Source organism: Nuphar pumila, chromosome 7, assembly GCF_984573655.1.
Source record: "Nuphar pumila chromosome 7, dmNupPumi1.hap1.1, whole genome shotgun sequence".
Lineage (NCBI taxonomy): Eukaryota > Viridiplantae > Streptophyta > Magnoliopsida > Nymphaeales > Nymphaeaceae > Nuphar > Nuphar pumila.
In genome coordinates, this window is record NC_143255.1 from 49,334,087 (window position 1) to 49,359,705 (window position 25,619).

The 25,619-nt window shown below is 36.5% G+C and overlaps 1 protein-coding gene across 1 annotated transcript; it reads right to left on the reverse strand.

Moving 5' to 3' along the window:
* Positions 1-1,667: 1,667 nt before the first annotated feature.
* LOC149832204 (2-phytyl-1,4-beta-naphthoquinone methyltransferase, chloroplastic-like) lies at positions 1,668-25,619 on the reverse strand. Its single transcript, XM_090014362.1, has 8 exons — positions 25,436-25,619; positions 25,239-25,303; positions 25,058-25,148; positions 22,736-22,824; positions 20,524-20,657; positions 20,372-20,433; positions 2,326-2,425; positions 1,668-2,053 (listed from the first exon to the last, which is right to left on the reverse strand). Exons 1-8 carry the CDS (start codon positions 25,586-25,588, stop codon positions 1,953-1,955), a joined length of 795 nt encoding a protein of 264 aa, XP_089870488.1. The 5' UTR covers positions 25,589-25,619; the 3' UTR covers positions 1,668-1,952.

A 25,619-nucleotide genomic window follows, 5' to 3' on the forward strand; every position in this document is an offset into this window, starting at 1 on the left:
AAATTAACCAAGACCTCAAATGGATCGAGGAGGATCCAGATCCAAGTGTCTTGAAAATCAGAACGAAAAGGGGCTTATTTAGACCTCAGTGGGAGGTTGGTGGCCCAGCAGATTCAGTTATGGTGATGGGCAACAAGGAGCGATTCCCAGGCAGAGGAATGTGGCCCTTCCAGCACATGCAACAAAACATGTTCTAAAATTATCACACAGTGTGGTGCTACATAGAGCTGCCCCTCCTGAAGGGATAATGTTGTTGCAAACAGCTGGGAGAGGGTTGTCCTTTCCATAGTTACCGGAAGCACGCCTCTATAGGGGAAGCATGCTTCCGGAGCGGAAAGCATCACACGCCTCACTCAAAAGTAAAAAGTGGGGGAAAACTCACTTCCCATTTACAAGAAACACACTTTCTACTCGCTTCTCAAATCGCTTCCTCGTTTGTTTGTTTGTTTGTTTTTGCTTTCCCCTCACTTCCCACTCATTTTCTTCACGTTTTTCTTTTTCGCTTCTAACACGCTTCCAAAACAAATCCTGCTTCCCGCTTCACACTACTTTTTAACACCCCTTCCTCGCTTCCGCTTCACGCGTTCCCGTATCAATTTCACTCCTTGGTAACCATGGTACTTTTCCCGAGTTTAGTGGGGTCATTGATCATATGCCCCTTAATCATATCAAAGCTTTATTTAAGAACTAATTGTTGTCCGACTTTCTTCCCTAGTTACATGGGAAAATTATAGGGAAGTTTTCATATGCCCACCAAAACATTGGGTCTAATTCATATGTCCACCAAACTTTTGAGTTTTTACCCACCAAAGATTTTCGAACGTTAAATCAAATATCTGGGTTAGGGACTTGACTCATATAATTTGAATTTATTAACACCCCTATAATAAATTGTATGAGCGTTTCTTATCGTGCTTGGGCAAAAAATAGTCTTTTACCTTTTGGTGCTTATTCTTTTCATATTAGTGTTTACATGGGGTTGGTGATGAAAACAGTCTGCATCTGTGTTAATCATTTACTGAGAAAGAAAAACTACCTATCAATGTGGGTGCCGTTTTTTTCTTAGACTTTTTACTTTCAAGTATGCAATTGCTAATAAATCTTGGTGTAGTTTCGGTTTATGCTACGAGGATAGGTTTAAAAGATATTCAAAATGAAAACTTTAAATGACTTATCTCAGGTATGCCTAATATTGATATACTTAGCTACCGAGATCACTCAAGGGATGAATAAAACGGTATTCATCCTGAAGGCAGCAGAATATACCTTCCAAACCATGCTGAAGAAGTCATCCCACTTTTCTTTTGAGACGATCTTCGTTCTGTTTTAAGAAGGCATTCAAATGATCTGAAGACGTATAGAAGACAACAGAGAGAGAGAGGGACGATTTTCCTTATACCAATGGTTTGCCAATGGGAAAAGATATCATGGATAGATTGGTCATCTTAAGAGATAAGTAACAGAAATTTTAATGGTAACTAATTTAGGTGTGATTTGATTAACCCAAGCAAAAATTTTGGTAGGAAATTGAAAATCACCAAATGTTCGGTGTGCATATGAATTAGGCCAAAAGCTTTGGTGGGTATTTGAAAATATCCCATAATCATAGAATAGCCAAATTGTTTAGACCACTAAAGAAGATAATTGCTTCTCAAATGTACGGATGATTAGAAAATATAAATAAATTTTCCTTAATCAATCATTACATTAGTTTTTCAAGGGTACAATTTTGTAACTAATATTTCTCTGATTTTCATAATTTTCTTCAAGCATTGACTAATGAACGGATGATTCCATCAAGATATTGCAGAGAATTTGATAGAAAAGTTAAACTCGAGGTTTTAAACTCTCTCTCTCTCTCTCTCTCTCTCTCTCTCTCTCTCTCTCTCTCTCTCTCTCTCTCTCAGTGTTTCTTAAAGCAAAAAATGGTGCATGTACTCGGTGCTTTACTGTTAGCGGGTGGCCACTAAATTTCCCATGAGACCTCCACTAATCTCATAGTGCTTGACATTTGAAAATCCAACTTCCTCTGCCATTTCCTCTTGTTCTCTTCCTGTGACATAAGTCTAAATTGCTCACAGATTGAATAAAATACAAGTATATGAAAGTCACAAAAGGATTGTAAACAATTTCGATAATCCAGTCTATTCTTTTAAAGCAGAGATTTTATTGTTAGCATGGGGAACCACGAGCTATCAGGAGCATCACCAAATAATAATAATAATAATTAGATTTATCTCAGGTAAATAATTGCAATAATCTCATAGTTAATTAGAAGAGAGGGAAAAATCATAAAAAACGTCAATAGGAGAGGAGGAGACCAACCTGTTAAGAACTCCGCAATTGAACTTTTCAAGTATGCGTATTCCTTGCCAAGTCCATATCCACTTCCCACAGGCACAACAACATTGTCTATGAGCAATCCCTTCAAACAAGAAACAAGACTTTTATATTCGTATCTTTTACTCGCATAATCTCGCACAATCTCAGCGCTCCTACCAGTTCAAGAACACTAATTTCAAATTTTGAATTTACTCAATTGTTCCAAGGAAAAATACAACCTAATTCGATTTCAAAACAGGCCTCAAAAAGGCACCAAGTCATTACTAATGTAATTATTATTGTTATTCTTTGCTGCAGTAGTACTACCATGATGATCAAATGATGTTAATAGTAGGCATTGATCTCATAAAAATGTCTTGATAAAGTGACAGGCAATGCACTTTGACCATCTTTTGGCAAGACATTATCAAGCCAAAAACCCAAATAGATACTTTGAAAAGCTCAAGGACAGTAGAGGTAAAATATCGTGAATAAATTAAGAAACAAAGTCCTAATAATCTTGTTTTCCGTTGTGAATAACCACAAATAACATGGACAAAGTACCATCTCTTATATTAGTTTAACATGAAATATGTTCTGTTGGACTGTTCGTAAACTACAGATGGGTGGGTTATATTTTACCTTCTCATGATTTTCCAAATAGAAAATGTGAATATTCAGTATTGACTCCTCCCACCTAGTTAACTCTCTTCCAGTGCTCCCAACTAAATTTTACACCACCACATTTTCAGCATTGCTTCAAGCTCTAGGTCACTTCAAGCTCCCATCTGCCCCTTTGAAAGCTCCAGCATATCCATCTCTCTTGATGTCCGTAGCATATACAAGTGATGCTAACAAGATAGAACCCCTCCTTAGATGCTTCCCTCTTTCTCTCAACTTGCTCAATCCATTGCCCTCAATGATCCACACTTCAACATGGCTAAATTTTGGTTATCTTGGCCCAGGCACTTAGTGACTTGACAAGACAGAGCCCCTACCACTAACCCATGATGCCAATAACATCGTGTTTACAGCAGTTCAAGCAAAAATTTGAATAACCAATCAACATCAAGGACATAAACCAAATTGGTAAAAGTCAACCCAAATTTTATCACATTTTGAGGTCAATGTCAAGCAATCAATCTGTTTGTCTACCGCAAGAGGTGATGATTGGGATTGTTTGAGCAACTCCCGTAATCGTTGACCTCTTGCCAATTGATTCTAAGTAGCTTTATCTAGGTCGGAAGCGAATTATGCAAAGGCTTCTAACTCTGCAAATTGAGCTAATTCTAATTTTGATTTGCCGGCTACTTGTTTCATGGCTTTAATTTGAGTTGCGGATCCTACTCTGGAGATGGAAATACCCACATTAATAGCTGGACGGATTCTAGAATTGAATAAATCCGCAGACAAGAAGATTTGTCCATCTGTAATGGAAATTACATTAGTGGGAATATAAGCCGAAACATCCCCAGATTGAGTCTCAACTATTGGTAAAGCAGTCATACTTCCTTCGCCTAAACGAGAACCTGGTTTAGCGGCTCTTTCCAAAAGGTGAGAATGCAAATAAAAAATGTCTCATGAATAAACTTCGCGATCGGGTGGTCTTCTTAATAGAAGAGACATTTGGCGATAAGCTTGTGCCTGTTTGGAAAGATCATCATAAATTATTAAGGTATGTCGTTCACAGTACATAAAATATTCAACCAAAGCGGCTCCTGTATAAGGAGCAAGGTATTGTAATGTAGCAGGTGAATCCACCGTTTCCGCAACCACAATAGTGTATTCCATCACTCCCCGTTTCTGGAAAGTAGTCACTACCTGAGCCACGAAAGATGCTTTTTGACCAATAGCTACATAAATGCATATTACATTTTGACCTTTTTGATTGATAATAGTATTTGTAGCTACTGTTGTTTTACCGGTTTGTCTGTCTCCAATAATTAATTCTCACTAACCGCATCCTATAGGAATCATCAAATCAATAGCAATAAGCCTTGTTTGAAGAGGCTCATATACGGAACGTCTCGAAATACTACATGGAGCGGGAGACTCAATTAACCGATATTCGGAAGCTAAAATTTTACCCCTCCCATCAATAGGTTTAGCTAGGGCATTTATAACACAACCCAAATAAGCCTTACTCACCGGTATCTGAGCAATTCGTCCTATTGCTTTTACAGAACTACCCTCTTGTATCATCAAGTCGTCACCCATTAATATACGCAAACATTATTTGATTCCAAATTCGGAGCAATACCTATTGTACCCTCTTCAAATTCTACTAATTCACTTGCCATTACTTCATCAAGACCATGAATACGAACAATACCATCGCTCACTTGAAGTACGGTGCCAATGTTCACAATCTTTACTTCTCTATTATATTGCTCAATCTTTTCGTAGATATAATCAAAGGGTCGATGCGGGCTCAAAGACGTAAAACAGTGACGTGGGAAATGTTTCAAAGAGATGTACATTCCCCCCTTTTTTTGGACAAAATAGACAAAACACCTTTGTTTTCTTTTGATATCTCAAGGATGATAACCTAATTTTTAGGAATTGGATGGAGGAGAAAAGCCTAAAATTAAAAATAAAAGTGTCTGATTATGCGGGCAAAGGGGCAAAAGAGGAAGAACATGAAGAAAAAAGAGAGTATAAAAGAAAAGAGGATAAAATACAGGAAGATGAACGGATAGCAATAGTAGAAGCTTGGGATACTATTCCATTTGCTCAAGCAGTAAGGAGTTCCCTATTAGTAACCCACTCGATTCTTCGAAAATACATTGTATTACCTTCATTGATAATAGTTAAAAATATTGGTCGTATGTTATTATTTCAATTCCCCGAGTGGTATGAAGATTTTAAGGAATGGAGTAGGGAAATGCATGTCAAATGCACATATAACGGTGTTCAATTATCGAAAACAGAATTTCCAAAAGACTGGTTAACAGACGGTATTCAGATAAAAATCCTATTTCCTTTCTCTCTGAAACCTTGGCGTAGATCTAAGCTATGATCCCATCATAGGGATCTAAGAAAAAAACAAAAAAAAAAATCTGTTTTTTAATGGTCGGGGGGTGGAAACAGAACTGCCCTTTGGCTCTCCCCGAAAAAACCCTTTCTTTTTTTAACCCATTCATAAAACACTCGAAAAAAAATAGAAACGTAAAAAAGAAAGGTTTTTTCATTTTAAAATTTCTAAAAGACAACATAAAAGGTTTTCTAGAGATTTTCAAAGAAAAAATAAGATGGGTTATCAAAATAGTTCTATTTATAAAATCAAGTCATTTTCTTTTTTAGATTGATGCGAGTCTTTGACCCAATTCCAAATAATAAAGATTCCAAAATAAGTAATAGGATCATCCATGAATCACCCATTAGAATTGGGTCTAGAGATTGGGCAAACGATTCACTGACAGAAAGAAAAATTAATGCTCTGGCTAATAAGACAATCAAAATCCGGGATCAAGTAGAAAAGATTATGAAAGACAAGAAAAAAAAAATAACAGAATCACAAAAATATATTTGGCAAATATCTAAAAAAAAGAAGCGCCTGATTAATTCCTAAATGGAACTCTTTCATGAAATCTTTCATTGAAAGAATATACATGGGTATCCTTCTATATATCACTAACATTTACAAGATCAATGTACAATTTTTTCGTGACTCAACAAAAAAAATTCTAAATAGATACACTTACAATGACGAAACAAAAGAAAAGGATACTAATGAACAACAACAACAACTACGCCTTCATCCCAAAACAATTGGGGTCGGCGATATGAACCAAAAAAAGAAAATCATTTTGGGTCTTCCACATGAATCCTTCTCCTCCAATCATTTCTATCCAATGCCATGTCCTCGGTGAGGTTCAAAGCATTCATATCCTTTCCTATCACCTCCATCCATGTCTTCCTAGGCCTACCCCGACCTCTTTTAACTAATATATTTTCCCATTTCTCCATCCTTCTAACTGGAGCATCATTAGGCCTTCGTCGAATATGTCCAAACCATCGTAAACGATTCTCTCTCATCTTATTTTCAATGGGTGCAACGCCTACCTTCTTACGTATCTCCTCGTTCCGAATCTTATCTTTTATTGTATTTCCACACATCCATCTCAGCATACGCATCTCAGCTACACTCATTTTTTGAATATGATGTCTCTTAGCAGCCCAACATTCCGTACCATATAGTAAAGCGGGCCTAATAGTCATCCTATAAAACTTTCCCTTCAACCGCAATGGCATTCTACGATCGCACAACACTCCAGTTGCACTTTTTCATTTCATCCACCCAACCTTTATCCTATGATTTACATCTCCATCAATTTCTCCATACTTTTGAATGATAGATCCCAAATATTTGAGACAATCATCCACCGGTATTTCTTGCTCACCAAGCTGTTAAAATATGTATGTATATATATATATATACATATACTTATATATATACATCCGTGGATGTATATATATAAGTATATATATACATATATGTATATATATACTTTTTCTCTTTTAGTGAAATACCCGATAAGGGTATTCTTGTAAAACAGCCAATGTATTTTTTGTTTTTTACTTTTTTCTTTTTCCCTTTTTCCTTTTTACTTTTTTCCTTTTTTTATTTTGTCTTTTTGTAAGACCACAAGGGGCCCCACTCTTGTAGTCGTTGGGGCCCCAACGGTCAGATTTCTGACCGTTGGGGCTCCCAACGTCTACAAGGGAGCCCCCTTGTGGTCCCTTCTTAGAGCCTCCCTCCTCTATAAATAGAGGAGGTTTTCTCTTCTTGTAAGCATGGGTTTTTCACCCTTTTCTTCCCTTCTTCAATAATATCCAACTTATGACTTTAAGTCATTTTCTATATTTGAGAGTTTTGTGTGTGCACATTTGGTGTTTGTGTTCGTGGCTCTAGTGGTCACTCTTAAAGATTGACTTTTGCTCTATTGGTGCTTCCGCCTCTTTTTCATTACATGGTATCAGAGCTCAGTTGGTGATTGGGCTTTTCTTTGGAACGTGTGCATCTCAATTTTTGAAGAAAGGAAGGACTTGTTGGTGCCGATGGAACGTGACTCTAAAGTGGAGCTTTCTTTTAAGCTAAATGGGTCCAACTATCTCATGTGGGCCTCCGCTATGGAAAATCATCTTAGAGGTAAGAAACTTTGGGGTTTTGTTATAGGAACTACTCCCGAACCCTCTCTTGTTCTCACCAAAATCGAAAATGAAGTTGAAAAAGCTTTAGATGGCGATGAGCGCATCAAAGCTATTAATGATCATCAATCCAAAATTGAGGATTGGGAAAGTAACCATGCCAAAATTTTGGCATGGTTTATGAATAATGTAGATCTTAAAAATTGTGCTAATATTGCCAAATTTAGAAGGGCCAATGAGACTTGGTTTTTCCTTAAGGGTATGTATACCCAAAAGGATCTTGCTCGATAATTTTTTTGTCAAGAAAAAATCCGTTGCACTAAACAAATGGATATGAGTGTCCGGGACTATTTTAGCTCTCTAACTCCTCTTTGGGATGAACTTGCTCTTCTTGAGCCTAAATGGGTGGCTCCGGAAGATATTGAATTAAGAAGGGAGCAAATTGAAAAGGAACATTTTTTCCAATTTCTTCATGGTCTTCGCCCGGAATTTGAACAAGTAAGGGCATCTCTTCTCCATAGAAGCAAAGCCCTACCTATTGAAGATGCCCTTGCCGAGATATGTCAAGAAGAAACTCGACTTGGCTTGAGCATTAATAGTGATGAAGTTTTGGTCGTTACTAGGCCCGGATCGAATGTTAAAGCATATAGACCTCCCTATTTTAACAAAAATAGTAATGGGCCTAGAAAGGGAATAATATGTCATTATTGTAATGAACCGGGACACATTAGACCGGCTTGTCCAAAACTCAAAGGAAAGGTAGCCGCGGTTGGGGAAAATTCTCCAAAGAAGGAAGAAAGTACCAAAGAAGGAGATATCAAAGAAACTCTAAATCACATCTCCGAAGTTCTCCAACATCTTCTCAAGACTTCTCCTTCAACATCCAGAGCCGCCATCGCCTACTCTTCATCACCTCCAGGTATGTGGATACTAGACTCCGGTGCTTCTTTTCATATGACATCTCATAAAAACTCTCTTTCAAATGTTTTTTCCGAACCCATATCCTCTTGTGTTTCAACGGCCGATGGTACATCATTAAAAATTGAAAGTATTGGAACACTTGACTTTAAAAACTTTTTCGTTCCTAAAGTAAGAATCGTTCCTAAAATTAATTTAAACCTTTTTTCCGTTTCTCAAATCACCGATCATGGATGCCAAGTCTCTTTCTCACCTAAAGATTGCACCGTGCAGGATCTCCAGTCAGAAGCTGATTGGGCAAGGCCATAGAAGGGGTGACCTCTACTTTATGGATTTTTTGACTCTTCCATCTAAGTCATCTTGCAATCTTGTAAAAGACAAAAGTATTGGAATATGGCATGAGAGACTTGGCCATCCAAATTTTGTAAAAATGTCTCTTTTTCTGTTTTTGAACAATACTTGTAAAGACAATTACATGACTTGTAAAGATTGCATTTTTGGGAAATCTAAAGCTACTCCATTTCCTCAAAGAAGTTACTTTACCACTCGGCCATTTGAACTTATTCATTCTGATGTGTGGGGACCTTCCCCTATTTTGTCTAAAGGAGGTTTTTCGTATTACGTGGTCTTTATAGATGACTTCACTCGATTTACGTAGATTTATTTCCTAAGTCGCAAATCCGAAGTTTTCTCCTTCTTTAAAGAATTTCATGCAATGGTCAAAAATCAATTTTTGGGAAATCTATCTATTCTTAGGTCCAATTCGGGAGGCGAATATATGTCCAATGATTTTCAAAGCTATTTAAAAGAAAATGGAATTTGTCACCAACGTTCTTGCCCCAACACTCCGCAACAAAATGGTCTTGCGGAAAGAAAGCATAGACACATAATAGAAACTACAAGAACATTATTAATTTCAAGAAATATTCCAAAATCCTTTTGAGCCGAAGCGGTTCTAACCTCTACATATCTTATCAATAGAACTCTTTCATCCTCTTTGAAAAATCTTTCTCCATTTGAAAAACTTTACAATATGTCTCCCGATTATAAAAGACTAAGAATTTTTTGATGTAAATGTTTTGTTCTAACTCACAAAAATGATAAACTTTCTCCTGGGGCTATTGAATGTATCTTTTTGGGATATGACGAAAAACAAAAAGGTTATCGATGTTTTGACATACTTAAGAACAAACTTTATATCTCTAAAGATGTAACATTCCTTGAAGAGGAAAATGGTTTTTTCACCAACCAAATGAAAATATTGATTATTCCTTTCTATTTGACTTGTTGCCTCAAGAAAACATCATAGATGATCATATTGATCCTAGTGAATCCCTTAGTGAAGATCTTTTTGAACATCCAAGTGATGATCAACTTAGAAGAAAATGTTTCAAGACAAATTCAAGTCTACTCTAGAAGGAATGAAAGAAATCCTCCTTGTGCCCTTGAAAAATTTTCCCAAGGTGAGTCAATCGAAGAGACCTCTCAAAGAAGATCAAATCGGATTTCCAAAATACCAAATAGATTTGTTTCGTATGATTCCTTTTCTCCTAACTTTCGAGCATGCCTTCTTGCTCTTCACTCGTTTCATGAACCATCTCATTACAATGATGCTAAGCAATATGCTCATTGGAACGAAGCTATGGAACTAGAACTTAATGCTCTTAAAAAGGCACAAACTTGGGAAATCATTGATCCTCCCAATGGCAAGAAACCCATTGGATGTAGATGGGTTTTTAAAGTTAAAACTAAGAGTGATGGTTCATTGGAAAGATATAAGGCTAGGTTAGTTGCCAAGGGATATGCCCAAGAGTATGGGGTAGATTATGATGAAACTTTTGCCCCGGTTGCTCGAATGACTAGTGTTCGAACTCTTATTGCTATAGCCTCAGTTAAAAAATGGCCTATTTTTCAACTTGATGTCAAAAATGCATTTTTGAATGGTAATTTAAATGAAGAAGTTTATATGAAACCACCTCCAGGTATGAACTTAAATGGAAAAATTTTGAAATTAAAAAAGGCTTTATATGGACTTAAGCAAGCTCCTAAAGCTTGGTATGATAGGTTTAGTAACGTATTAATCAATTTAGGATTTTCTTCTTGCTATACTGACACTGTTCTTTTTGTTAAAAGGACAGGTGACTCCATTATTATGCTTCTACTGTATGTTGATGATATGATCATTACTGGAAGTGACAAAAAGGGAGTAAATGATGTAAAGTCTATGTTAAAAGAAACTTTTGACATGTCTGACCTTGGTTATTTGAGATATTTTTTAGGGATTGAAGTGGCTTATTCCCCGCGTGGATACATCCTATCTCAAATGAAATTAGCTGCAGAAATTTGTACCAAATCAGGAATATCTGATGAAAAGAAAGTTGAGACTCCCGAAGTTATTAATGCAAAACTGAGACTTGGAGATGGTGTTCTTCTTGATGATCCAACCCCCTATCGTCAATTAATTGGATCTCTCACCTATCTATCCATCACACGTCCAGACATAGCTCATGTGGTTCATGCAGCAAGTCAGTTTCAGCATGCACCTACTTCGGTTCATATGGCAGCCGTAATGAGGATTGTGCGATATATCAAAAATACTATATCCAAGGGACTCTTCTTATCATCTTCCTCATCTCTTGACTTAACTGCTTTTACTAATGCTGACTGGGGAGGAAATCCCAATGATCGTATCTCAATAACGGGTCTTTGTATTTTTTTAGGTGAATCCCTCATTTCGTGGAGATGCAAGAAGCAGCAAAAGGTTTCACTGTCATCCACTGAAGCTGAGTATCGGGCCATGGCAATGACAATTATGGAAATCGTATGGCTCAGAAGTCTCCTTGCTGACATGGGCGTTCCCATTTCCACTCCCACCAAGCTCTGCTGTGATAACAAAAATGCGATATACATTGCCAACAATCACACTTTTCATGAGCGGACCAAGCATATCGAAATGGATTGCCATTATGTTCGAGACGAATACCTCAGAGGGACTATCTCATTACCATATGTTACTTCAGAGTATCAACTAGCTGACTTCTTCACCAAGGTGCTCCCAACTCCACGATTTATGTTTCTCCTTAGCAAACTTTCGGTCTTCTCCCCGTAAAGTTTGAGGGGGCGCGTTAAAATATGTATATATATATACATATACTTATATATATACATCCGTATATATATATAAGTATATACTGTTTCTCTTTTAGTGAAATACCCGATAGGGGTATTCTTGTAAAACAGCCAATGTATTTTTTGTTTTTTACTTTTTTCTTTTTTCCTTTTTCCTTTTTACTTTTTTCCTTTTTTTATTTTGTCTTTTTGTAAGACCACAAGGGGCCCCACTCTTGTAGTCGTTGGGGCCCCAACAGTCAGATTTCTGACCGTTGGGGCTCCCAACGTCTACAAGGGAGCCCCCTTGTGGTCCCTTCTTAGAGCCTCCCTCCTCTATAAATAGAGGAGGTTTTCTCCTCTTGTAAGCATGGGTTTTTCACCCTTTTCTTCCCTTCTTCAATAATATCCAACTTATGACTTTAAGTCATTTTCTATATTTGAGAGTTTTGTGTGTGCACATTTGGTGTTTGTGTTCGTGGCTCTAGTGGTCACTCTTAAAGAGTGACTTTTGCTCTATTGGTGCTTCCGCCTCTTTTTCATTACACAAGCTTCACTACACTCCCATCACTACTTCGTTGCTTACTAAACCGACATTCCATGTATTCTGTCTTACTCTTACTCAACTTAAAACCTCTTGCTTCCAATGAAACAAATCCAAATATAATTCCCTTCATTTCAACTATAAAATCTCTTTCTACTTATACTACTACTATTAGTAGTAATCTATGTCACAGGGATTCGGCTAGCAGAGTGTCGCACCAGCATCGACGCGACTCGACGCGGGTGCGGTCAACCTAACCCTGGGTGCGCTGACCGCACACCCAGGGTCATTTCGGTCCATTTTTTGGATTTTTCTTTTTTAAATTTCCCTATGAAATAGGCTGCGTAATTTAAAAAAAAATCTTATATATTTATCCTAAAATGGGCTCAGGTTATGGTAGGTAAGCCCACCCATTATGGACTGGATAAGAGAGACGCGACACACATATTTATACTATTGTATCGGGGCTTGCTTCCCTTCACTGAGCGATATTGGACTAAACTTATTCACCTTTAGGCTTTAGCTTATATTGCAAGAAAACCTTATTCACCTTTCTTCTTTTTAAAGAAAACATTAATGACACATTGATGGGAGAGAGAGAGAGAGACTTAAACATTAAATGAGAGAGAGAGAGTATTAAATGGAAATGCTTTGTAATGATGCACCGTGTTTCCATGCATTAACAAAACCTCACGAGAACAGTCGCGAAGTGAAAGGTGAGGAGCTCTTAGGTGTTATAAAAACATGACCTTTTCATTAACAAAAATTTCATCATTTTTAATGGATCGGGTTTTGAACTTTATTATTCATAACCCATAATACAACCTAAAAGATGATGGGACTAAAGTTTTTTTTTTTTCAGTTTAATGGGTCCATAAGAGCCCGACACGATATCTTATCAGGTTGGCCCCGACCCAACTTTTTTCAAGCATGGTTCTCAAACTGAGGCTTCAGCCCGACCCAAATCGAGCTGGCTGGGTACCTGGAAGCTCGTCGGGAACCCGACAACTTTTTTGCCCTATGAAATGGGACCCGCACCGAGGGGAACTCCCGGCCCGCACCCGCACCCATGTGACATAGGTAGTAATAGTCATTCACCGATTTATTGCAACTTATCTTCTTTGTCCTAAGCCTATGTGTTTTACAAATTATTGCAAACCCAAGTTAGTAACAAATATAAGTCAGAATTCATATTTCAATACTACTGAACATATCCTTTTATTAAGGATAGAATAAAAGACTATTTCCATAACTATTTCCATACACGAGGAATATCTGATTCTGAATCAAAACACAATAAACTGCGGAATTCTGGAATGAATGAATGAATGGAAAAGTTGGTTAAGGAACCATTATCAATACAATTTATTCTGTGCCAAATGGACTAGATTAGCACCTCTAAAATGGAGAAATAAAGTCAGTCAGCATCGTACCATTAAAAATAAAGACTTACAAAAATTGGATTCATATGAAGAAAAAGACCAATTAATTAATTCAGAGAGAAAGGACTTTTATAAATTGGGCTTATTAAAGAGTCTGAGTCACAAAAAAAAATGAAAAAACACTACAGATATGATCTTTTATCATATAAATATATTAATTATGAATATGTGAAAGACTCCAATATTTATGGATCACCATTACAAGTAAACAGGCATGGAGAGATTTTATCTCTATCTAATTACAATACACATAAATACAAATCATTTTATGTTATAACTATTAATGATTGCCTAGAAGATAAATATATTATTGATACAGATCAAAATCTAGATAGAAAATATTTTGAATTGAGAATCATCTATTTTGACCCTAGAAACGATATTGAGACTAGGACCAGTACGGATATCAGAGCTTTCACTAATAAAAATAAAACTACTAAGACTGGGACCAATAAGAAAGATCTTTATATTAGAATTCATCAAGAAATCCAGACAAAGCAAAAAGAGTTCTTTTTTTATTGGATGGGAATGAATGAACAAATGTTAGATCGTACTATATCGAATCTGGACCCTTGGTTCTTACCATAATTTGTGCCACCTTATGATCGATATAGGACTAATCCGTGGATCATACCAATCAAATTGCTTCTATTTGATTTTAATGGAAATAAAATAAGTGATCTTTATATAGATCCAAAGGTCAAATATAATAAAAAAGAAAGATAAGAATATCTTGAATTAGAGAATTGGAACCGAGACGAGAAAGAACGACAGCACCAAGGAAATCTTATATCAGATACAAGAAACCCAAAAAAAAAGTTGTTGGAGCAAATTCCACAGGTTCAGATATTAAGAAACGCAGAAAGAAAAAAAAATCAAGAGCAAGAAGGAAGCAGAACTAGACTTCCTTATGAAAAAATATTTTCTTTTTCAACTGCGATGGGGTGATTCTTTTAATCAAAGAATGACTAATAATATAAAGATATATTACTTCTGGATCCGAGTGAAATTGCTATATCCTCTATTGAAAGAGGAGAAATGAGTCTAGATGTAATGCTAATTCATAAGGATCTGTCTCTTCCAGAATTGATAAAAAGGGAAATATTTATTATTGAACCGGTTCATTTGTCTACCAAATGGGATGGAATTTCGATTATGTATCAAACCATAGTTATTTCATTGACACATAAGGTTCAGCACCAAACTAATCGAGTGTACCAAGCAAAACAACATATTGATGAGAATTACTTTAATGGCTCGATTGCATGCCACGGAGAAGTATGTGTGAATGGGGACAATAACAATTATGATTTGCTTGTTCCTGAAAATATTTTATCTCCTAACCATCGTAGAGAATTTAGAATTATAAGCCCGTTTCAATTATCGAAATAGGAACGTTGTGAATAAGAATCCAGTATTTTTCAATAGGGCTAAGACTAATGCGTAGGGGTTTGAGAAATTTGTAGATAGGGATAAGCATTTTGATACAGATACAAATAACTCTCTAAAATGTAAAGTGTTTCTTTGGCCCACTCATCGATTAGAACATTTAGCCTGTATGAATCGCTATTGGTTTGATACCAATAACGCGAGTCGTTTCAGTATGTCAAGGATCCATATGTATCAGCGATTTGGAATTCGCTGATGTTACAGTCAATTTCCCTCTCTACACGTGCCTTGGGGGACATGCAAATAAATACATACCTTGTGTCTGATACACAGGATTCAATCACATATAAATTGGACCTAGGAATGAATCGACAGGATCTTTTTAGGTCCCTTTCGTTCTGTTTTGTGAGTCAAGGAATATACCATCCCTTTGTGCCTGAATGAATTTATTGTTATTATTATTATTTATTTTAGTTATTTTTTTATTTGTTTAATAGAAAAAAAAGAGTAATATGAATCAATCACAAGAAAACATAGGGAAAAAAAATAAAAACTAGAAGGGAAAAAATCCACACCAGTGCCACTGGAACATAAACAAACAAGATAACACTTTGTTCTTTGGGACTATTTTAAATAAAAGTTGATTCCTATGTATAGGTTAGTGAGATAAGAAGCATAGTTACCAGAAGCACTACTATAAGGTGGGAATCGTGATTCCCAAAAAGAGGAAACTGAAAGCAGTATGGAATTGCTTTTTCTATGCATGGGAATCCTGTAACAACCACAAATTTTACACTAAAACTTAAAGAATTATGTAGATTTGGGCCTGGGATCCGTTATTGGATCCAAAAGAAAAATGTGCATAATTGAGTATTTTAGTAATACAATATAAATAAATAAGTAATAATAATATTTTTTTTAAAACCATTGTTGGACTCAAGTGGATCCAACTCCTGGATCCACTGCTATTCATGCGACCCGGATCCAAACCGCAATCGGATCCGGCATCGCAGGTCGTGGGTCGGACCCGGACCCGACCCACACCCTGTTAAATTAAAAGAGGGGTTAATAAGGGGGGGCAACCCGATATGGGTTGCCCGATAAAAATTTTTGAGAGGGGAAAACCCTCTCCCCTGAGATATCGGGTGTTAGGGTTCAGCCGAACCCTAACACGTAAGGAGATGGGAGGTGGGGGAGCACACCGCAGCCGCCGGGAGGAGGAGGAGCTCCTTCCTTTTCGGGAGGCCACCCACCTACAAAGGAGGGACCCCGAACCCTCTTTCCTCTCTCTCGCCATCCCCTTTCTCTCTCTCTTCTCTCTCTAACCCTCGGATTCCCCTCCCCCGAGCTCGGGCCTGCTGTTTGAAGCCGTGTCAGGAGACGCAACCGACCTCTCCGGTGGTGGTGCTGTCCAGGCCAACCGACCCCTCTCGTAGCTGCCGCAACAACTTCACCGAAAAATGGTAGGGTTTCTCTAATTTTTCTTCAGGTCGATCATGGATTGAGTGGGGTGTGGGTTGTCAAAAACCCAAAACGACTGATTTAAGGGGGTTTTGGTTGCCGGACAGTCAATAAGATCGAAGATTGGGGGAAACTGGGTTTTTCTTACCGATTGGGTGTTTTGCTTCATTCTCGGATTAGATACTTTGACCGAAAGTTAGATGGAAAAATCTATCTCCTTTCTTTTTATCAAAAAACCCTAGTTTGAACTAGGTTTTTCTTGACCTTGGTCTGTGGGTTTTTCTTCAATCCTTCCAAGTCTGAAAATGTGCATGACTGTGTCAACTTAGGATCTGATATTGCGTTGAATCATAGCTGCATTCCTTTTGGATATTTGAATAATGAATACCGCATGCCTTCAATTAATAAATTTTTTTTTTCAGATAGCATTAATGTCTTACTACTGTGTGTATGGATACGTGTAGGGTTATTGATTTTACTAATTTAACTTGTGGGAGAACCTAACAAATAGCTGCTGTTGTTTTTGGGTCCAGCCTAGTCATCCTGATCCCACCTAGGAGGAATGTTTAGCTGTTGGTTGTTCTTTTTTTTTCTTTGGTTGTTTTTGTTCAGCATAATACAACATACTGTATTTAATGAGCTGAAATGTTAAATGATACTTAAATTAATATGGCTGAACAGTGTCTAGTTGGATTTATTGGCTTCTTGTGTAACTCAACATGCTATGCTATACTTAGTACGGTAATTGGCTGAATCGATAGCTATTGTACATGCTGTATTTTAGTGAACTGTAATGTTAAATGATACTTAAATTAAGATGGCTGAACAGTGTCTATTTGGATTTATTGATTTCTTGTGTAACTCAACATGCTATGCTATATTTAATTATTCAAAAAAAATATATACCTTGTAATGATTGGGTGATCTAGTACCTTGAATTTCCTGAGATGTATAACAGAGATAGGTAGAATGGGCTTACAGCTTTATTATTTTCGGCCTGTATTGCGATCCACATAAAAATGTTATGTTTTGGTATGTTGATTTTAGAATTTCAGTATGCTAACTGAATAATACCTAGTTGTCACTTCTCTTGTGCACGAACTTTCTTGTGTTTGTATTACTGCAATAAGCTGAATGGGTTTTACAGTCTTTGTTATTAGATTTCACATAAAACTGCAAGTTCTCTTACATTCCAATTTCTACCTTAGAGTAGCAGTTGTACACCAATGATAGTTTGAATTCTTAAGATAATACCTGGATCTCTTCATGTAGAGAATGAGTAAGAAATACCCAAGAAATGTGAGGTATTAACATTGTATATTGCCCGTACTCCGAGTAGGGGAATTTCTTTTCCTTGGAGCATTATGAATAGAAAGGAAATAATCTAGTGGTAACCTAAATGGGTAAATGATTAAGTAAGTCAAGGTTATCCCTTTCTATTAGGAGTGGGGTTGTTTGGGAAACCCTGCTCAATGGGCGATACAGGTTAGGTACCTGATGTAGGTACGTGATTTGATTCAATTATATTGGTAAGAAGAATTAAATATTAATTTTTGTGCTTGAACGGTTTAAAGGCACCGGAGCACTCTGAGTGAGTTTATGAAAATAATATGGAAAATGATGGGATTGATTCATACACTTGGGTAAAATGACTAAGGTTGGGAATCTACTACAGTGATAGTATCGGGGTTTGGGAAAATGCCCCTACACCCTGAAGGGTTAACTAAATGAAAAGATTTACTCACTCAGATTCGGGCTTACCTTGGAGAGGGTAAGTGGTACAAAACTCCGAGGACATAATTTTTTTTGTTTCGAGCTAAAGTGACTCGTTGGTCCCTAGTCCTCGGAGTTGGGGGACCCAGACTACCAATTTTGTCCTAGGTGGTAGTTCTTTGTTCTTCTGCAGAAGTTAGAGATGCATCCTGTTTTGGTTTTGGCCTTTGGGAGTTTCTCTCGGTCACTGGCCGCTCCCTTGGGATTTCAGTCACAGTTAGAATGTTCGGGTTAATAAAACAACCTTGAATAATATACCCCCGAACGTTCTCTTCTGTGATGGTTGCCTTGGCCCGTGTGTACCCGCGGGATAAAAAAAGATAAACATTAACTAGAACAGTTAGGTATCACTGTGTTGGAATCATTAAAGAGATAATGGCTTACTCTTTCATCATGCTTTATATTCGGTGCTTATGATGAAACGACATCCTAAACTGTGTATATATTAGTTAATTGAATTCATATTAAGGATGTTATTCATGTTAGTGTAAGTTCTGCTTTAATTGCTTAATACCTTGCTTAATTGTTGTAGTTGCATAAAATGTTTTTTTGTGTGCTTAAGTATAACTGTTACATAATCTACCTTTCTATTCAGATATATGTCTATTATTGCTATTGCATCGAATTCCTTATGTGTTTATGTTTAGACTGAAATTCAAACACGGCACCCACATCACACTTGACACATGATCTACTTGCAAGAATAATTACAGTTTTCCTACTTAGACGTGGTAGTCTAATTCCTATAATTTTTATTATTTTCAGGAGAAGAGTAGTTCTCTGAGCGATGCGGGATGAGGCGCTGACCAAGACTTGATCTAATTGTTCCCTGGCGGTTCTGCTTTCTTTCAGATTGAGATTTTTGTTTTAAGACTCACAATGTGAAAACTCTGATGTTGGATTTTATTATTATTGAAGTGGAAATAAATGGTGTGGTTTGCTTTTACCTTCCTGTACCGTTCTGAAATGCTTAACCCTGGAATTATTAGTTGTTTCCGCTTTTAAAAAAAAAAATCCTAAAAAAAAATTGGGTTAAATTTCGGGGCGATACAAATCCTGATTCTCATGGCTGAGTTTTTATTTTCATTGGAATTATAATTCTCAAGTTGAGGAATTCAATTCCTCATATATAGGAATTTTAGTTCCTTAGCATTTGTAGCATGATTTTGTCTAATGCAACCACATGCCCCTCTTTTTCTCTTGGTCATCTCAAATAAATGCACAAATTTACATAGTATATAGAATATAAATGCACATGACTCTTGACTTCAGTCTTACTGTTTTGATTGCAAAAACAGTTCCTTTTATTTTTTTAAAATTACCATATCTAGTTTGATATGTTTTTCTATATGCATGTTGGACTGTTGTGCTCTCTTAATTGCAGTTATTTGTTCATTGTTTCATAATATAGCTACATTTGTTCAAAACTTCAAATTGTTGAATTCTTGAACAGAGGAGAAATAGCTTATCAACCTAATTTGTATTACTTTTTGCACAGCAACCTAGTAGCTTTTATTTATCTTATATGCAGCTTTATTATATTACAATTACTATATTTATACCTATGAAGGTATTAGCAATACATAACTAGCTATATGTTGTTAGATGTTATATATATATATATATATATAATTGTCCACTCTTGTACATTTCTTATTGTTTAAAGGTATCATATAATAGTTGATTATATTGTTAAGATTGGTTGAAGTTTCTTAGAATTGTAATATGTGATGAATTACACATCAATTATTGCAAAAAAATTTATTATTTCATTGCTTTGTATCCAAACTCCGAAATAAACTTATGAACTTGTAGTTTTTAAAGGTTTTGTATTTTTATTGATTGTATGTGTTATTTAGTTATCCTATTAAATGATCTTAAGTAGTTTTTCTAGTAAGACGATATAATTGTCAATTGTGGACATCATTTCTTAATTATGACATACTTTTTTCTTCAAAGAAACTTCATTCTTTAAAAGTTGTCTTCTTACATCCATCATTTTACCAGTATTTCTCATAATTTCTTATACCACTTCCTGAATGATTCTCCCTACTGCAACCTATTCACTTACTGCTTTCCAAATCCACTTAAAATTTAGATTGACTGCTTCCTGATTCTGATTCCTGTACCACTTCCCATTTTTTATTCCCATTTTGGCAACTATGATAAGAAGCATGATTTGGCTAGCTTGAGTAATCAACACAAAATTGTTGCAACTATAATTTATTCAATTTAAATGAAATGGAAGTTGTGGATTGTTAACCTGGATGAAATCAACGGTAGCATTTGTGCTCTTGTTAAAATCCAAAATGGACACCTTGGAACCTGCAAGAAACTCATTGTACATGAAATTAATTTGCATTCACTACAAAAATAATATCGGCAAGAAAAACAAAGGGAGACAGATAAAAGAACCTTCTTTCAGGATTCGATAGATTTCCTTAAATGCTTTATATTTGTCGACCAAATTACGGAGTCCATATCCAATTATAACAGCATCAAAGGATGCATCTTCAAATGGGAGATCAAGTGCATCACCTTCAACCCACCTACAGGAATGCGGATGGTTGAAAGAGCAATTTCTTTACGTCTTAACAAACAATGAAAGGTATGAAATACACAATGATATCCCTCCAGAATATGAAACATATGCTCAATTTAAGTGGAAATGGCAGTAGAATTGTTAATTTAATGTATTCATGAGACATAAGAATGGCAATCACACAATGACACAAGTGACTTCCAATATCAGATCTAAGTTATCTGAATCCTTATACTGGTTCAACTGCTCAAGCGCTTATTAGTTGTTATTAGGGTAGAAGTCATTAGAAGCAAAAATTTGCTTCCTTAGTATGGTCCTCATAGAATTTACAAGCTTCTATCTGCTACCTACCTGTGATCTATGTCACATGGGTGCGGGTGCGGGTGCGGGTGCGGGTACGGGTACGGGTACGTGTGCGACACAGGTGTAGAGCAATTTCAAAAATTTTGGACACAGGGACACCGCTATATATATGTATATATATTTTTAAATATATATATATATAACAATAATAAGACTCGGCTATATATATATATATATATTAAAAAATATATAAAAAGATCATTTTTTTAGTTTTTATACGTCTTTTGCCCTAAAATGGACAAAAATAGACTCGGTCAAAGTTGACCGAGTCCAAAATGTGGACGGACTCGGCCCCAGTGCATTGACCGAGTCTGACACTTGGTTGACCGTTTACGCCCGTGTCTGAAGCCGCACCCGTGTCGGGGCTTGTCGATGCGGGTGCGTCGACCTCATAGCCGAGTCCGTGTGACTTAGCCTGTGATGCTTCCAACATGCATCTTGTTTATTTTACACACACACAATATATATGAGTTCCTCCTAACGTTAGGAGGGTGCAGATGGTCTTAGTTTTTACTTTATTACATGTGAGCAGGTTTTTATAAGGCTTCAATAAAATGATGACTCGGAGTTTCATCAAATTAAAAACTCATAAAATCATATTTTTTCATTGGAAAACACAATCCAATAGCCAATTCCCAGCAAGTGGATCATGTTAAACACACCTGTGGGGTCAGATTTGCCAAGCATGGCTTGAAACATCAAAAACTAGCACTGTCCACACCATATGGAGTCTGGACGGTTATATATATATATATATATATAAGAGAGAGAGAGAGAGATTGCTCCCACATTTGTTCCTTCTAGGGATTTGTTTGTACACTTGGACATGGAGGTACAAAACATAGATGTTTATGCATTGAGTTTAGCTTCCATAAAGCAAGTACAAACAAACAAGTTACATAAGCACCAGAAAGCAAAGAACAAGAAGATAGAATGTCAAAGAAACATGTCCAGGGTCAACAGTAGCATGTTCTTTTGTAGGACATGGATATCTTCCAAAAGTGGACCAAAATGGTCTATCTGGATATTCATGTATAAGTCCCCAAAACTCTGATATTAGAAGCAATATGTCCTAGTCATGGGTGTCCAATATATCATCTCTGATGAACCCAACTGCAATACGATGCTTCCCTCTTGGGTTTGACAATGACACTTTCCAGCCTACCAAATGGCTTCAGCTCATACATCACGTCATATATGCATCTTTTGGGTGGATACATCAAGTGCTCCATAAGTTTCTCTTGATGTAGTGATATTACAATTCACTAACAACTTATTTCCTTCAAAATAATTATAAACCATTATATTTTCATGGAGTTTCAAATTCTGAACTCATGACCACCGTGAACTAAAAGTAGTTTCCACAGGTTGCAGAAAATTCAGTAATTCCCACTAATACCGCAAATCGTAGCAAGTTGGTCCTTGTAGTCTACGACATTGTCTATATGTATTGATATAATTTAGAAAATTTCTTCAAGCTTATTTTTTAATAAAAAACATGTATCCAGAAGTCTGTATGTAAACCTATGCCTGTAGCACATCCTGCAGAGACTTGACTTTAAATAGCAGAAAAAGGAAAGAATATAAAAAATAAAATTATATACAGAAGGTATCAATCACCGAATATGCAAGACAATGTATATTGACAGAAAGAGAATTGGAAAACTCAATTTAGTATACAGAAATATGGGAAAAACAGTGAGCAAATATCATTATTCTCACACGATATTGTTGAAGCATTTCTTCCAAAATAATTGTTGCTTAGTTGATGCAATTGACAATTGATTCCTCGAAAAATCAACGGCAGTCACCTGTACATGATAACAGAAAACAAGTGATAATAGGTCCTAGTTCGTAATGCATTACCAACAGCGGTAAATTTGCAAGTTACATAACTGTTGAAGATAAGCATTAAGAAACCATATGACAAAAAACTGTTGCTATTTAAACCTAAATGCATGTCAAATTGGTGAACACAAAAAGCTCATTGACTTGGCCACAACACACACTTAAGCTGTTCCAACAATCCCGCAGTGTCATCTAATAATTGCAGCTTGTCTCAAAAAACAATTTATAAACCATAGTGACAAAAGTTAAAAACAGCAAAATATCAGCAGCCAAAACTCATGAAAAATACACTTTTTTAGAAAATATAGAGTTTTTTAGTCAAAATATCGGTAATAAAAAATTAAATTAAAAATATAAAAATACATTTTGATAAATAAATATAAATAAAAAATTTGAAAATAAAAAACATATTTTTTTAACAATAAAGAGCCAATAAAAACATAAATATCGGGTTTAAAATGCGATATTTATGTTTCTAAGAAAAAACTTGTGTTATTTTGAAGATATCCCGAGCAATAAAAGTTTAAAATATTTAGGTAATTTCTCGCGATATTTTTGCGAGAATTTCATAAATCTCGCAATATTTGTCACACTGCTATAAACATAAAACAAAATCAGAGAAAACAAAAGAAGGTTCAGCAACAACTAAAAGTTGTGGATCATAAATATCGCAGAAAGTATATCAAGAAAAGTTTATAATATCACAAGGAAATCACAGTTACTGTATCTTTTAATATTTAAAAAGATTTTTTTTTATTTGCATGTTTCCTATAATTTCTTGGCCTGGCTTGGCATAATCCAGAAGATCAAATGAGCTGTCCAAATCAGTTAAATTTTATCCCGGATCTGTTCTTCCAGGCAGGTGTAGAAGGCCAAACGGGCTTGATTTTCCTGGCCATTTGGTAAGGAGGTTATTTAGACCAGAGTCTGACTTAAACCTGCCTACAGAGAACATACCAAAGGCTTGCCACATACAGCTAGCCAGACAATGCCCATTCAAGAAAATCGCAATAAGTTAGGCCACGAATATTGTAGCACCTAATTATCAAATTATTTTTGAGTAATGAAAAGATGTACATTTGTAGTCATAAGAGGCATGCTTCCTTTTAAAAGTTCTCTTTGTCAAGATACATCAAAGTTTCAACACTCAATCAACACCAGTAGCACAACTTTGAAAAGATAGACATGGTTGAATGTTCTTTGGAGTTTAGACATCAAGCAAGAAGCCCAATCAGATTTCTATACACCATAAAAGCTAAATTAGCTACTCCACAATATGGCAAGAACCCCAGTCAGATTTAGGTACACCATAAAAGCTAAGATTAGAAAATGTCACCAAGTTGACAGCATCATAAATTTGAAACCCATGGGTGGCGTCCCTTGCCGCAAGGTTGAAGATGGGTGTACTCCCCGGTGGGCAGGGGGGGCCTCAAGGGTAACAAATGGAGGCCAGCCAATGTGCAGTTGGTGATGTGCCAAAAAAATAAAAACGATTAGCAACTCCACAATGGGCCTCCAAGCAGTCATTGTTTGGTTTGACTTTGTCCATTAAATCTTTGTGCCAAAGATTTCCAAGTTTGGTCCACACAAATAGGAAATGGTAAACCAATCATTAGATGAATTACTCTTAGATCAAATTAAAACACATTGGCTTCATCAGTTAAATAGGCCCACTTAATTTTAACAGTAGGATCGTGGTGGACTAAGCACCAATTAACTAGTAACAGGAGAAAATCTTTTATGCATAACTGATTACAGAGCATCTACCTAGACAATAAATAGCACGTCCAAACTTGTGCTTGGAACTACCTAATCTAATAGTATTTGCACAATCATGAGCATTAATATCGCAATACCCATTGCATGAACATAATGTGTGTAAAATATGATTGCAAAATCTGGTTTGTCCGTGTCTTAGTAGTTCCAGACATAAATTAAACTGATCAAGTGACAAGTGCACTGAAGTAGAACATATTGGACTATGAAGTCTGAACATACTGCTTGCAGGCCAAACACTAGACTATCCACTCATCACTAACATGAAGGACTACAAACCAATAAAACAACACTAATACCCAAAGTTCACTTCAAAAAGCAATAAACAAGTTCAATATCCAGAAATTTTAAGATAAAAGTAGTTTCATCTATATCCAAGACTCTCAACATTAGCCCACTAAGAGAGAGAGAGAGAGTAACCTTCCCCTGCGGCCCAACCTTCTGAGACAGAAGGAACGCAAGATCCCCACTCCCACAGCACAAGTCAAGCACCGAGTCCCCCTTCTTCGCCCTAGAAGCAAAAATAAAAAATAAATTCAAAAAATTCCCAAAAATTCAGGAAACAATAGGGAAATACGTACAAATCTATGCGTACTCCTACCCGCTCCAGGATACGGACATCCTCTTCCAGATACGGTGCTGACCTAGGGTCAGCCAATCGTTCAGCTGAGGCAAAACAAGAAGCGTAATCCTCCTCTATCATTTCCGACTCACAGGAAGAAATGAAAAATCTCGAAAAAATCGGGAGAGACTCGGATAACGTAGAGCGTGGGGACGTATGTAGAGGGTAGAGCGTACGTTGTCGTATACGGGAGCTATACGGCTGAAGAGGATCTGGCGTTCTGGCGACGTCCACTCGTTCTGGGAGGTTCCGGCAGAGGCTAAGTGGAAGGGTCGCCGAAGCCGACCGGAGATCGCCGGAGAAGCGAGAGAGGCGGAGAGGAGCAACATTTGGGTATCGTTATCGGCGGTGGGTTTTCTT